The following is a 13,740-nucleotide window of genomic DNA, read 5'->3' on the forward strand; positions in this document are numbered from 1 at the left end:
CATGGTGTCAACAGCAATGTATGTAGTAACAGGATGTTCCCGGGCAACAAGAACAGTTGCTGCTGTTGATGCGCATTTGGGCAGTCCAAGACAGATACGGAGAGCTTGCGCTTGCACACTTTGAAGAGTCTTGATATTTGTTTTTCTAATGGAACTGAATATCGGAAGACTCTACCGCATGCCGCTTTTTGAAGTCTTGCACGAACTTGAGGACGGGTCACCCCTGATGCCCAAATACAGATGTCGTCTGCATATACCGAGATCTGAGCAGATTGTGGCAATACGTCGACCAGGCCAATAAGAGCAAGGTTGAAGAGAACTGGGCTCAGCACTCCACGCTGAGGGACTCCGCGCGAATTTCGGTGTAAGGACGTTGGTCCGTCCGCAGTCAGGACAAAAAAACGACCTCTCTGATAAATAGCTGCGTATCCAGCTGAACGTGCGGCCTCCGATCTCAGCAGCTTCCATTGCGTCCAAAATGGCCTGATGCGTTACGTTGTCGTACGCGCCCTTGATATCCAAAAACAATGCCACGGTCAATCTTTTCAAACTTTTGCTGTGGTGCACCGACGTTACAAAGTCAACCACGTTGTCGATAGAAGAGCGGCCCCGTCGGAACCCAGACATGAAGGTTGGATAAATCTGATATCGCTCCAAGTACCATTCCACGCGTGTGAGCAGCATTCTTTCCATGACGTTGCCGACGCAGCTGGCGAGTGCAATTGGACGGTATGATGAAAGGTCGAGCGGTGATTTCCCCGGCTTAAGAAGTGGAACCAGACGACTGGTCTTTCAATCATGAGGAACTATGCCAGCAGTCCATGACTTTTTATAAGTGTCCAAAAGAGCCCGTCGAGCTTCTTGGCCAAGGTTGGCAAGTGCGGAGTACGTCACACCATCGGCCCCTTGTGATGATGACCTTCTACAACAAGCCAGCGCAGCATCAAGTTCTTCCATGGAGAATAGTGCATCCATCTGAGAATCCCGTGAGGGTGGAACATTGTTGCAGTGCAGCGTTGCGCCTGGATTCGGAGGGCCTGTTATTCTTGCGCAGAAATCTTCGGCTACCTCAACCACACTGCGCCTTGGTAGAGCGCTACGGATTTGAACGGGTAGCGCTGTTGAGGGTACGTGCGAAGACCCCGAATTACACTCCAAACGCGTGACAAAGGCTTCCGTGGATCAAGTGTTTGGCAAAATGTCGTCCACCGTTGTGTTTGCAGTGCCTGAATTCTGCGCTGAATCTTCTTCTGTATGCGCCTAGCATCTCTTAGGTCTAGGCGCGACTTTGTGCGTTGGTATCTGCGCTCTGCCCTGCGCCGTTGTGATCGCAGTCGCTGCAATTCGAAGTCAAAATCGGTGTAGTTAGCGACAGGGTTAAAGGGGCAGGTGGCGTGTTCCATGGCCTCCTCAATTTTTTGTTCAAGACCGCTAGAGAAGCCATCTGCGCAAGCAGCCTCCATAAGTAATTTAAAAACTGTCGAGTCAATGCGCTGCCTACACGTGGCTGGGGAAAATGTGGAATGGCCGGTAATAATCAGATAGGTTTGGATATGGTCGCTGCCATGGGTGTCTACATCCGAAAACTACCGGACGCTGTTGTTAAGGCACTTTGAAACGAAAGTCAAGTCCAAGCAGCTGCTATAAGTCACCCCTCGTATATAGGTCGGGCTTCCGTCATTCAGGCACTGGAGGTCATGGTCAGAGGCGAAGGACACAAGCTGTCTTCCCCTAACGTCCATCCTAACGCCTCCCAACATGGTGTGATGAGCGTTGAAGTCACCCATAATAACCCACGGAGCAGGTGTAGCTGCCATCAAGCCACTCAACCTTCTGGCGTCGAAACGACTTGATGGCGCCAAGTACACCGCCAGTAGCGTAAACGTCAGGTCACGGCTCTTCACTGTCAGGCAAACGTACTGATTGTCTTCGTTCGGAGGAACTGAATGTTGCACATATGTAAGTTCACGTCGAATGTAGGCGATGACTATGCTGGATCTGTTGCACGTGGGTGATGAAAATGCCTCATAACCGGATATTCGCAAAATTGCCGGGGTCTTCGGTTCACAAGCGTGAATTGTTGGGCGAGTAGGTACATGTTGACGTGAAAAAAACCAGCGAGAAAAGACGCAAATTAAGAACAGAAGAAGACGCACACAGACTGTCGCCGGACTTTCAACTGAATTTATTAAGGTTCCACCACGTATTTATAGCCACTACTTGCGCAGGCGCACACACATGCCACATTCAACAAAGTCCGGACGTCATTGCTAGCCAGATAAAAAATTCCATTCTTTGTCAGTGAGAATAACAGATGGGTCGCTGAGACAAACACGCTCGTTCTTTTTTATTAAAACCGCTTCTAACAGCTCGCGCTCGTGTCTGCACTTCCCGCGGCCAATAATGGTAGCATTGTTCAGCAAAGCTGAGCAATTTTGGCACTCCTTGACATGTATGGCCAGGCTGCTCCCCGTACCTGTATCCTCACTGACAAAGAATGGAATTTTTTATCTGGCTATAACAATGACGTCCGGACTTTGTTGAATGTGGCATGTGTGTGCGCCTGCGCAAGTAGTGGCTATAAATACGTGGTGGAACCTTAATAAATTCAGTTGAAAGTCCGGCGACAGTCTGTGTGCGTCTTCCTCTGGTCTTGCGTCTTTTCTCGCTGGTTTTTTTTCACGTCTTCGGTTCACAAATCACAAGAATGGGGAAGTGATTCTTGTAGACATAGTGCCGTAAATCGGAAATCCGGGACTGGAGCCCACGAGCATTCCATTGTAAAATGAAAGCTTGCTTGACTTTCTTTTGAAAAGACAGGTCCGAAGGAGCCATGATGCCGTCTACTGTAGAGCCGCAAGAACTGGATGTAGCGCGTCCAGAACTTGAAGTGCGCTATTTGCTGCTGGCGTGTGTAGGCTGGAAAGCAGAGCACGCATGGCATTCATTAGTGTCGTGAGCATTGCAATCACTTGCATATCTGGGCCATGGCCTTGATCGTGCCTGTTGGCTGGATCAGTCGTAGGCGCTGCACACTGCCCTGAGTGCGCCAACATCCCTGACGCAGTAGGCGTAGAAGGCTTTGGCAGTGGTGGCCAAGTTGCATCTGAGGCAGCAGGTCCAGCCTCACCAAGCGCCGGGCTCCCTTGATTTGGTAATGTTTTTGGTGGAGGCGGACAAGCTGCAGTTGGGTTTGGGGCATTATTGTCAAATGTGACTGCTTTCTTTGACGACCTTCGGCGGCGCGAACGACGTCGTCGCACCTTTGCGGCGGCTTGTTTGTGCGTAGAATGGTCTCGCACCATTTGCTTCAGTACCGCCCGCTCGGTCTTTAGACGGGGGCAGTCTTTCGAGGAAGAGTCATGAGGGCCATGGCAGTTGGCGCACTGCAAGGTAGTCGCGCGGCAAACATCACCGTTGTGTGACTCGGAGCATCGCGGGCACACGATGAAGTTGATGCAGACGCCGCTCACGTGGCCGATCCTCATGCACTTCCTGCATTGAAGTGGCTTAGGCACAAAAGGTCGAACTGGATGACGAAAGTGCCCAACCTTCACGTACGATGGTATGCAGTCACCCTTGAAGGTCAGCTTGATGCATGGAGATCTGCCTAACCGCTGAACTTGAATGATGGAAATACCGTCGGTTGCCGGCTTGATCAACATGGGTAATCCTGCATCACAGATGGCGATGTCGACGTTGTAGATTACGCCAGCCGTGGTGCCGCTGTCCTGGAAAATAAGGGGGCGTACACTGATGTTGCCGAGTTTTGTGATTGCGGTTAAATTCTCTAGTGAACTTCGCTCCACCACATCAATGGCAATGACGTTTTTGAACGGGTTGATTTTGACATCTTTTATGCCTCCCGGTACAAGGCTCTCCAGATAAATAGAGATAGATGGCTTGCCTGTTCAAGTCAAAGGAGGACTTGGAGCTCCGATGCTTGTCCTCTTGCGATAATAATTTCGTCAGTAAATCCTTTGATAATCTGAGTTCCTCAAACCTCGGCAGATTTCTGCTCATCGCTTGCTTCTGTACCACCCTAAGTCATGAGAATGTCCCGCTATGAAGGCGCCACAGGGAATACAGTGCCGTGGCACAAGAAAGTGGTCGTCAAAGAAGAACCAAGATGGCGAAGCATTTTGGCGCGTCACCCGCAGTTCGTCAGTCCTCTTGCGTTTGCCCCCCGGCGTTGACATTCACACGCGTGTCCTTAGTGAGCCGTTTTTCAAGCCGCTTGACAGTGCGGACAGCCTCCGGAGGGGTACGCCGTATAGTCAAGGGTGCGAGTTTGAAAGTGAAGCTCGGTACCTAGCTCTGGAAATGTTTACGGGTCATTGCTAAGGTTGGAAGATAAATCTAATAATTCCATGGTGAAACCGCCTTTGCGTAAAGCGCCACAAATACGTGGCCTCTTTGCCAGCAGGCCTTCCAGCGTGCAAGTTATAGTGACGAGACACATCGTTAATATTCGATGAGCATTGTCAGAAGGCTGCTCGTTAGCGGTGGCACTTCAAGTGCTTGAAATTGCTCAAAGGATGTCCAGCGTGACTACCACTGCCTTCGGAGGACATGCGATTGAATATTGAACTTTCGTTCCTCGCACCTTCTCCAAGAGGATTTCATGAACACGTGTTTATTTCCCGCCTGATGCAAGGAAGCGCAGTGTTGTAGCTAAATGAAGATACTCGGGCGTTCCCGAGAACACAGTGAATGGCTCCGAGATTTGCCATTTCCATCCTCAGTTGACGCAAACTGTATAGGGGCCGTCAAAATTACAGATCAACAAACGTGAGTGTGAAGGATTCGCAAACGTGTCTTCAATACATTCTTATTTCGTACTGCAGGACATGTTCTCAGTCTATTAGTGACGGCCGCATATTCAATCCCGAGCACCAACCATTGTTATGGTCCTTTGCAGTGAAGAAAATTTTCGGAATGTGAAACAAGCCGAGTTGCCTGTGAAATGTGCACAATTTTGCACAGGCGGTATTTATATAGAACGTTTGTTTTTGATGTAGAGTGCTGAGGACTGATTAAGAGTTATTTATTTCACGCTCACCGGAATCTTTTTCGTTTCAGCTGAATCCAATGCACACCATCCCAACTCTTCAAGACGACACTTTTGTTCTGTGGGAAAGGTAAGATGCTTGTGGCTGACTTAGACATCATCTATGTGTTAGACTGCACTGACAGTGCATTAACGTTTCTGTGCAGCCGAGCCATCATGCGGTACCTGGTGGACATGTACGCACCGGATCACTCCTTATATCCCAAAGACGTACGCATGAGGGCCCTCATAAACCAGTTTCTCGATTACGACCTCGGCACTTTCTACCGGACTGTCGCCGATTACTTCGTGAGTGTACACGCCATGTTTGGTTTCGGTAAACTTTTCATTTATTGCAGCAGATATTCTGGTGCTAGCAGTCATAGCGGCAAAAGAATATCTCGAAAATGTCTGCCGGACACAGCGCCGGGCGCGTTCACGACAACTGGCAGAATATCTGCATAGCTCAGCAGGAGGCAATCTTGTGTACAGCCGTGTACAAAAGTTTTGTGGGACGCGGATTCGAGGTAAAATTAAATTATTTCTTCGTGGTCAGGTAAATCGGATCTATGAAACACATAGATGCATGTGTGTTCCATCCGGTGGATCGAATGCCGGTTGATTGACTTGCGAGGCAACGGAGAAACATTTTTGGAGCGAGAGTGCATGGAAAGCTGAAGGTCATATCGCGTTGAGAAAATGACTTTCAAAGGAGCGCAGCTGGTTGCTGTGCGCCCTACAACATGACTCACTGCGCTTGGAAAAAAAATAATAAAATAAATTTTGCCGTGACCTTGAGATTTGAACCCGCGCAGGCGCGAACAAATCAGCTTCGTTAACCACTGCTCGAGAGTACTATGCAGCCAACTACGCCTCATGCTAAACTGCAACAGACTCTCGTGCTGCGCATTGCACATCGTCGTATTCAACAACTTCCATCTGAGGCGCCAACAGGCCGGATCGAGTAACCTGGATCAGAGCTTAACCTGAGTCTAGTACTGTCTCCAGACATGCCGACGGCCCAGCAAAGCAAACTATGAGCCAATCAGGCTAGACACGTGCTTTCGCACGTCTACGTTAAAACATTTCTCTTATTGTCCTGCTCTAAGTTTTATTTTCCAGATTACATGAATTTTACGACTGCAGGTCGTTCAGAACCTGGCAAATACAGCAAATATATTACACCAAAAGCTACTATGATCGAGCAGAATGCGCTCACATGAATGCAAAATTTAAAATGAGAAAGAGAATGGCTTGTTTAGTTCAGCAGAGTGAAAGCAAATTTCATTTCAAGTTGGAGGAAAACATTTATGTAGGCGCTTGTGCAGCTTTCCCAGAGCCAAGAGAGCAAAAAGGCAGCATTCTTGCGGACATTAGCGGAACAGCGAGACTTGGACTCCTGCCGCAATGTACGTTTCAACAAGCAGAATAAAGCATTTAAGATGGAAAATTTATGACTTGTACTTGTGAGGGCGAATTTCACTTAGGAAAAAACTGCTCGAACAATACAGCAGAAGATGTAACTTCGAGATTCACGGCCTTCCCGTCAAATCTGATGAAACCCTGCACTCTTTCTTAAGTACTTGGTAGGTAAGCTAAACATAACCGATTTTCAACCAGCAGATAACTCGGCAGTACATCGGCTGCCATCTAGTGGCGACTATATTCCACCGATTCTAGTGCAAACTCGGTCAAATTCTATTAAGCAGAAGAGGCTCGGGGCCCAGAAGGGCCTTCCTGATTTGGTGCAAGACGATCAGTCTCCTCGGCTCTTTTTAACGATAACCTGTTTCGTGCTAATCGCGAGTTGTTCCGGCTAGCAAGGTCTCGGGGCAAAGAAAAGGGGTTCGAGTTCGTCTGGACAAAAAAAAAAGGCCGCCACCGTCTGGAAGACGTTGAAGTAGCGAGCGTTAGCTGTTTGGATTTCTAGATGAATTAAGCGATGAAGAACGCACCGTTAGTCTCGAGAAACGGAATGTAATACCCTTTTAAACGGGGTGGATTGCCACCATGCTCGGCTACGCGTGCACGCACGCCGCCTAGCGGAACGATCGCCGACTAGCGCCATCTATCAGAGAAAATACGATGCATGTACCAAACGGAATTTGCTTCGTTTGAGGGGTCAAGGTGGGCCTAGAATTCGGCTTGCGGTGCGATATGGTAGCGCTTCAATTAGTAATTGCATGTATACAATGTTTACCTATAATTTAATTGTGGTTTTATTTCTATAACACAAGCCATAGGCTTTTATTTGCCCACCAAATTCGGTATACATCTGCCCTCGGATGGTTGCCCGTTGTTGTCGGAGTATATATATAGCGGAACGAATGTATACACGCATTGCGGTCCCGTAACGGGACAGTTCTACCGTTTTAGGGTATTTTTAGTGAGGGGGGAAAAGGGGTGAGAGGGCACATCCAATATTGATGGCCGCCATCTTGGATTCGAGAAACCGAAACTATGCCGCCATTTCGTCATTGACGTCATACTCACCATATTGGACCGTGACGTCATCATTGGCACGCGGCAGGTGGTTGTTTCTACAATGCTATTGTAGATGGCGCTGCAAGTCTCAGTGCGAGATGCGCTGTTTCCTTGTTGCAGCCACAGATCGCGCTTTGCTCTCAGGGTGGTAGGACACCTCACGAAATCTCGAAACGGGTGAGTAGTTGCTGGCACAGATGGCGCTGTGATCAAGGGTGGCAGCTCGAAATCTCTAAACGTAATGAGTAAGAGCTCACGCTCTTAAAATGGGAAGGTTCTGGCAAGACAGTCCGAAGGCGCACCTCTCATTCGCATAAACAAGTTTTCGGATCTTGAAAAACTAACATAATTTTGTCTGAATTTCGTTTCATGAAAGTTCCAGTTTTGCTGAAGACCGGAAGTTCTTTCACCATCACACAGGCAATTCATTTCAGTTTACTTTTGTTAATATTCGCAGTATACGGAAATATTGAGACCATTTTTGTGCTCTAACTGTTCCTTTTCATTCAAGTTTTGACGTTGTTGCTCTCACAGAAGTAAACGCATCGTCAGGTGCGTTATCACACTTCTCGCTTCCAGGTTACGAGTTATATCCTTACACTCGTCTACAGCGAAGAGGAGGAGGAATAGAAATCTTGGTTAAAGATTATTGGTCCATTTTTGAAATTTTATTCCTTTTACTCAAGCAGTAGTTGCGCTGCGCCTGAGTACACCTTGGACATGTTCTCAGTCTATTAGTGACGGCCGCATATGCTGTCCCGGGCACCAACCATTGTTATCGTCCTTTGCAGTGATGACAATTTTCGGAAGCATAGCGAATGACTTCAACAACCTATTTTCTGTGGTTTCTGGTACATCTCGTACCCCGCCTACCGACTGTCCTATGCCTCCCAGTGTGATAGAATCTGCTTTCTTTCCTCATAGTACCGAAAGTGTTTTAAGGTGTAATCTTTTCAGTCTTAAACGTGACAAATCTCCTGGTCATGGCGGCCTCACGGTTTCTGAATTGTGCAGAAATTTTGAATCAATTAAATGTGTCCTATTAGTTATACTTAACGGTATCATTTCCAGGTGTATAATACCGACTTCAATGAAAACTGCTAAAGTTATACCTTTGTATAAGGGTGGCACCAGAAACACGATGAGTAATTACCGATCTATCTCTATTTTGCCATGCATTGGTCAAGTTTTCGAAAAGCATTTACTACTTACCATGACGAATTTTTTGAATACTCACAGTGTTCTATCACTTTGTCCGTACGGCTTCATACCTGGAAAAGGAACAACAGTCCTTCCTGAAGAATTCTCTGACGTGCTAAATTCAGCTGTCGATAAGAATCAAGTCGTATGCTTTCTTTTTATTTACGTAAACAAGGCTTTTGATAGCATCTGGCACGTTCTTTTGCTTGATAAACTTTCTGCACTGGGATTTCGAGGTTCATTTTTGCAATTGCTTACTAACTTTACGCAAGATGGCGCCAATATAGGTCGATTTCAAAATTCTATACCGATTTCATGGCAATTACATCCGGAGTCCCTCAAGGTTCCATATTGAGTCCTTTGCTATTAAATCTATATGTCAATGATCTTGCTTACAATGTGCCTGTTTTATTGTTCCAATATGCTGACGACACTGTTATTGTTTCACGCGCAAAGAAATACACCGAGGCAGTTACAGCATTACAGATGGCAGTTATTAAAGCCATAGACCGGTTCTAGTCCATCCTTATCAATGTTAATACTTCTAAAACGCAACTTATATCTTTTCACAACCCATTAAATCAATTCTATCTACCATATTGGACCGTGACGTCATAATTGGCACGCGGCAGGTGGTTGTTTCTACAATGATATTGCAGATGACGCTACAAGTCTCAATGCGAGATGCGCTGTTTTCTAGTTTCAGGTTTTCTAGTTCACGCTTTGATCCCAAGGTGGTAGGAGACGTCACGAAATCTCGAAACGTGACGAGTAGTTCCTGCCACAGATGGCGCCGCGATCAACGGTGGTAGCAGACTCCACGGAATCTCGAAACGTGATGAGTAAGAGCTAACGCTCTTAAAAATTTTGCAATATGTCTATGCGTTGCTTCCCGCCGCATAAATATTTCATAGAATGTTACTGTCTTATTTTCAAATTACTCTCATCCCTCTTGATGATGTAATAAGTTATGTCTCTATATTTGTCTCTCTGTGTTAAGTTTTTTTAGTCGTTGTCAAGTTCGTTGCAACGTCTCTATTTTTTACCAATGTTCGCTGTCTGCCAGGCGCTGACACTCAAGCCCTTTGAGGCTTTGGCAGGCCTGATTCATGCTGTATGAAAATCGACATGAATAAAAGTGCTGTCTGTCTGTCTGTCTGTCTGTCTGTCTGTCTGTCTGTCTGTCTGTCTGTCTGTCTGTCTGTCTGTCTGTCTGTCTCTGTCTGTCTGTCTGTCTGTCTGTCTGTCTGTCTGTGTCTGTCTGTCTGAGTCTGTCCGTCCGTCCCTGTCTGTCTGTCTGTCTGTCTGTCTGTCTGTCTGTCTGTCTGTCTGTCTGTCTGTCTGTCTGTCTGTCTGTCTGTCTGTCTGTCTGTCTGTCTGTCTGTCTGTCTGTCTGTCTGTCTGTCTGTCTGTCTGTCTGTCCGTCCGTCCGTCCGTCCGTCCGTGTATGTCTGTCCGTCCGTGTCTGTCTGTCTGTCTGTCTGTCTGTCTGTCCGTCCGTCCGTCCGTCCGTCCGTCCGTCCGTCTGTCTGTCTGTCTGTCGGTCCGTCCGTCCGTCCGTCCGTCCGTCCGTCCGTCTGTCTGTCCGTCCGTCTGTCTGTGTCTGTCTGTCCGTACGTCCGTCCGTCCGTCCGTCCGTCCGTCCGTCCGTCCGTCCGTCTGTCTGTCTGTCGGTCCGTCCGTCCGTCCGTCCGTCCGTCTGTCTGTCTGTCTGTCTGTCTGTCTGTCTGTCTGTCTGTCTGTCTGTCTGTCTGTCTGTCTGTCTGTCTGTCTGTCTGTCTGTCTGTCTGTCTGTCTGTCTGTCTGTCTGTCTGTCTGTCTGTCTTCAAAAAAGGAGTTAGTTTTTTAGACAGAGTAAGCTTGTTCTTGTATTACGTAGTCTGCAGCGCCGCGCCAGCATCAGTGCTATATTAGCAGTGTGTTGCCTAAATTCCCTCGATCATCGTCCTCAGGCGGGCGTGACCACACCTGGTGGCCACCAGTCAGGAGCACTTGCCATTCAAGTTATGTTGAAAACAATGCCATTAACAAAGCGTTTCGACAACTTTAAAATTTTTGTGTATAATAACAAACCACGAAAACTAATCTCGGTGACCAGAACCGACAACGCACTCCCTCACCAGAACGGGATTTGGCCACCCTGGTGTATTACTTGGCCACAACCTTCTATGATTACACCAATTAAGGGACTCAGTAATAAGCGGCCTAGAGATGCTACCAGTTCGCTTTGTGTGCGTACTTTTCTACCACGCACATCTGCGCGTGTATCACCAGTCTTCGAGGTGGCTCCAAGGGGTGGTCTCGAAGACAGCAGTGAGTACATTACTAAAAAACGACGTGCCCTAAGAAAAATTGGCAATGGCTTAGCTCGGCTATGCCAGGATATACGTAGCGAGAGGTTCGTTTCCCTGGATGAGCTTGTTGTGGTCACTATATATGTATAGCAATGAGAGATATTGGGCTCCATCTCGGCGGCAATGCGCCGTCTATTACGCTCGGCAGTCTGGCATATCCGTTTGGCAAGCCGTTCCTATCTCTGCTCGGGCGTCTCCGATGCTCACTGGCCTTCTTACGCTCGTTCTATTTGTTCAGTAACCAAGTGCCAGACGACAACCTCAGGATCGGAAGAGTTAATCTTCTCTTGTCTATACCGCCGTTTAGCAGCGGCTGGACTCTCCTTCCCTGCATGCATGTCAAACGTTGTGATACAGCCGCCCATTAGATCTCCGTCTTTTATACTCAATGCAGCGCATGCGACGCGCGGTTCGGGTGATAGAGCAGCGTGCGGTGAGGCGGCGACGAAGAGCGCGGCTCCGACGGTGGAGCGGGCGCGCAGCCGCTGCGAAGGCGAAGGGCACGGCGCACCTCCTGCTGCTCTCCGGTTGCCATGCTAACGGCGCATGCGCACAGCAGGCCTCTCCTGGCCACCGCGAAATGCACGGTTGGTAGCCCAGTGTAGCTCTTGCTACAAAACGGAGGTCACTGCATTCGCTTAAAAGTATCGTCGCTAGGGACTGTTTCGCCTTTTTACATTGCATGCAACTAAGTGAGCTTGTATCATCTGCTCTTCTTTTTGGGTCATCCTGCTAATTTGTACTGAAACAAGGGCGTCCGGACGTGTAAGGCGGTGACAATGTGATAAAATCACCATTTGCTTAGCGTTCCGTTTCTTTAGCTATAAGGTATACCCTCATGTGCCATAGTGGCGAAACGTTCCATCCTGCACCGTACCTTACATGATAACGGTCGTTACAGTACTCGTACCTGCTGAAAGGTGAAGAAAAATGCCCCAAAAAGGAGGCTGCTTTCCAGACCAGCCTGCGTTCTCTGGAGACACTGCTCGAGAGCAACCCAAGACGCTTCCTGATCGGCGAAAAGATGACACTGGCTGACGTATCGCTCATGGAGTCCCTCACCGTTCCTGAGGTAAGAGGTCACCATGCGAAACATACTCTCCCTCGGAGTTCTGCGCGACACGGAGATTAGGTTCTGACGTAAGTAGCGGCTACAATACGTTAGGAAAGTTCTGCCTTCCCATGCGGACCGCGGTGACCGGACTACGCGGCTGCCGCGTTACTGCGACATCCTCCGTAGCTTTCGCGTAGCTCCTCACTTAGGGTGACGAAGAGGAGGAGAACTCGCAGCACCCTCGCGCTCGGCTCTACCAGTCCTGGTAGGGAGAGGATGGGGGGAAAACACAGTGGAATTGGGGGAGGGGGATAGGGTGGTTGTGTAGCTTTAGCAGGAATGGCATTCTTTTCGCGATCGCAAGCATCAGTGAGTGCAAGGGGAATAGAGCACTGCGGTTCTTGCTTCAGCCCCTTCGCCTCGCGACATGAACAAAGATGGAACCCACTGCGCTGCCGGGGAGCGTTGCGCTCGAAAGCGGGATCCTTAACTTCGGACATGTGCTGCTTGGGGGCGTTGCGCGAGGCAAATGGCCCACGAAGTCTTGAAAAAACCTACAAAATGCACGAATTGTCGCAGCGTAAACGTTGTTATAACAATAATAAAAATTATTTTGATCAGTTACAAGTTAATGGAAGAGGAGAAAAAAGCTGCAATCTTACTGACGAAATTCTCATCTGTACGCATGGCAGTGGAAGAGGACGAGCAACGCTTATACAGCTCTACTAAGTGGGCTTTTAAGTGCAACATACGACAAATTGAATGTGCAACAATTCATTCAAAGGAATTAGCAAATGCGTGCAAGAGAGCAGAATACAAGGAGTTATAACGTATGCAAAGAAGACTTGTTGTGCGGCTAAGAATCAAAGAGCAAATAAAGGCTGGAAAGCGCATCACATAACATGAAAGGGTGTGTTATTAATGACCTGAATGAATGATAAAAGTTCAGAGGGAGTACAGTAGTTTCTGGGAAACTAACGCCGGCTTCAATAAACCTGTCTAGTAAAGCCGGCAGTTGGCAATTAAATCTTTAAAGGCCGTTAGTCAATGGGTAAAATCCACTGTGTACGGGGCTAATCAGACTCATTTAAAAGAGGGAACGAGGAAATTATATTGGTATATCTTCTTTTTGCGCAACTTTTTACAAGCGTAAGATTGTAAGCATAAAGATTTAGCATGGTAAGGTGCTACTTATCAGATCTTGGGATATGTGTCTGCTGGGTATGTCATATATACTCTACGAAGGATTTTTCAGTTCAAGAACAGATGTATTATGTGTGTTAGATTGTGTTATTGACAGAAATAATTTACTGTAATTTATGTTGGAGTAGAATAAAAACTGTTTGAGGCAAATTTGACTTTTTCTGATAAAATATTTCTGTTTACAGTAACTATTTTAAAGGCGCCAAAACAACCACATGCCATATAATAGAGGATAACAGGAGCGTTTGGTATTACTTTGTAGCGTCTCAACCAAGGGCGGTGGCAAATGAAGCAACGGTAACTTTGGCCGTTCGCGTACTCCATTAACGAAAGTTTGTCAGTGTACCACGAAATGTCACTCATTCTTTCGCACGCGGTCTAGGTGCGTATAATTA

The 13,740-nt window shown here is 47.6% G+C and overlaps 1 protein-coding gene across 7 annotated transcripts in view; it reads left to right on the top strand.

The window, feature by feature from the left end:
- LOC144122148 (glutathione S-transferase 1-like) overlaps positions 1-13,740 on the top strand; it is a 96,601-nt gene that overhangs the window by 22,611 nt on the left and 60,250 nt on the right. For all 7 annotated transcript variants that reach the window (XM_077655716.1, XM_077655714.1, XM_077655715.1 and 4 more), the window contains 3 exons: positions 5,083-5,141; positions 5,218-5,359; positions 11,990-12,160. In XM_077655716.1, coding sequence (XP_077511842.1) covers positions 5,083-5,141; positions 5,218-5,359; positions 11,990-12,160 — 372 coding nt within the window. The remainder of the gene's footprint in view (positions 1-5,082; positions 5,142-5,217; positions 5,360-11,989; positions 12,161-13,740) is intronic.

The sequence above is a fragment of the Amblyomma americanum genome, chromosome 2, assembly GCF_052857255.1.
Source record: "Amblyomma americanum isolate KBUSLIRL-KWMA chromosome 2, ASM5285725v1, whole genome shotgun sequence".
NCBI classification, from domain to species: domain Eukaryota; kingdom Metazoa; phylum Arthropoda; class Arachnida; order Ixodida; family Ixodidae; genus Amblyomma; species Amblyomma americanum.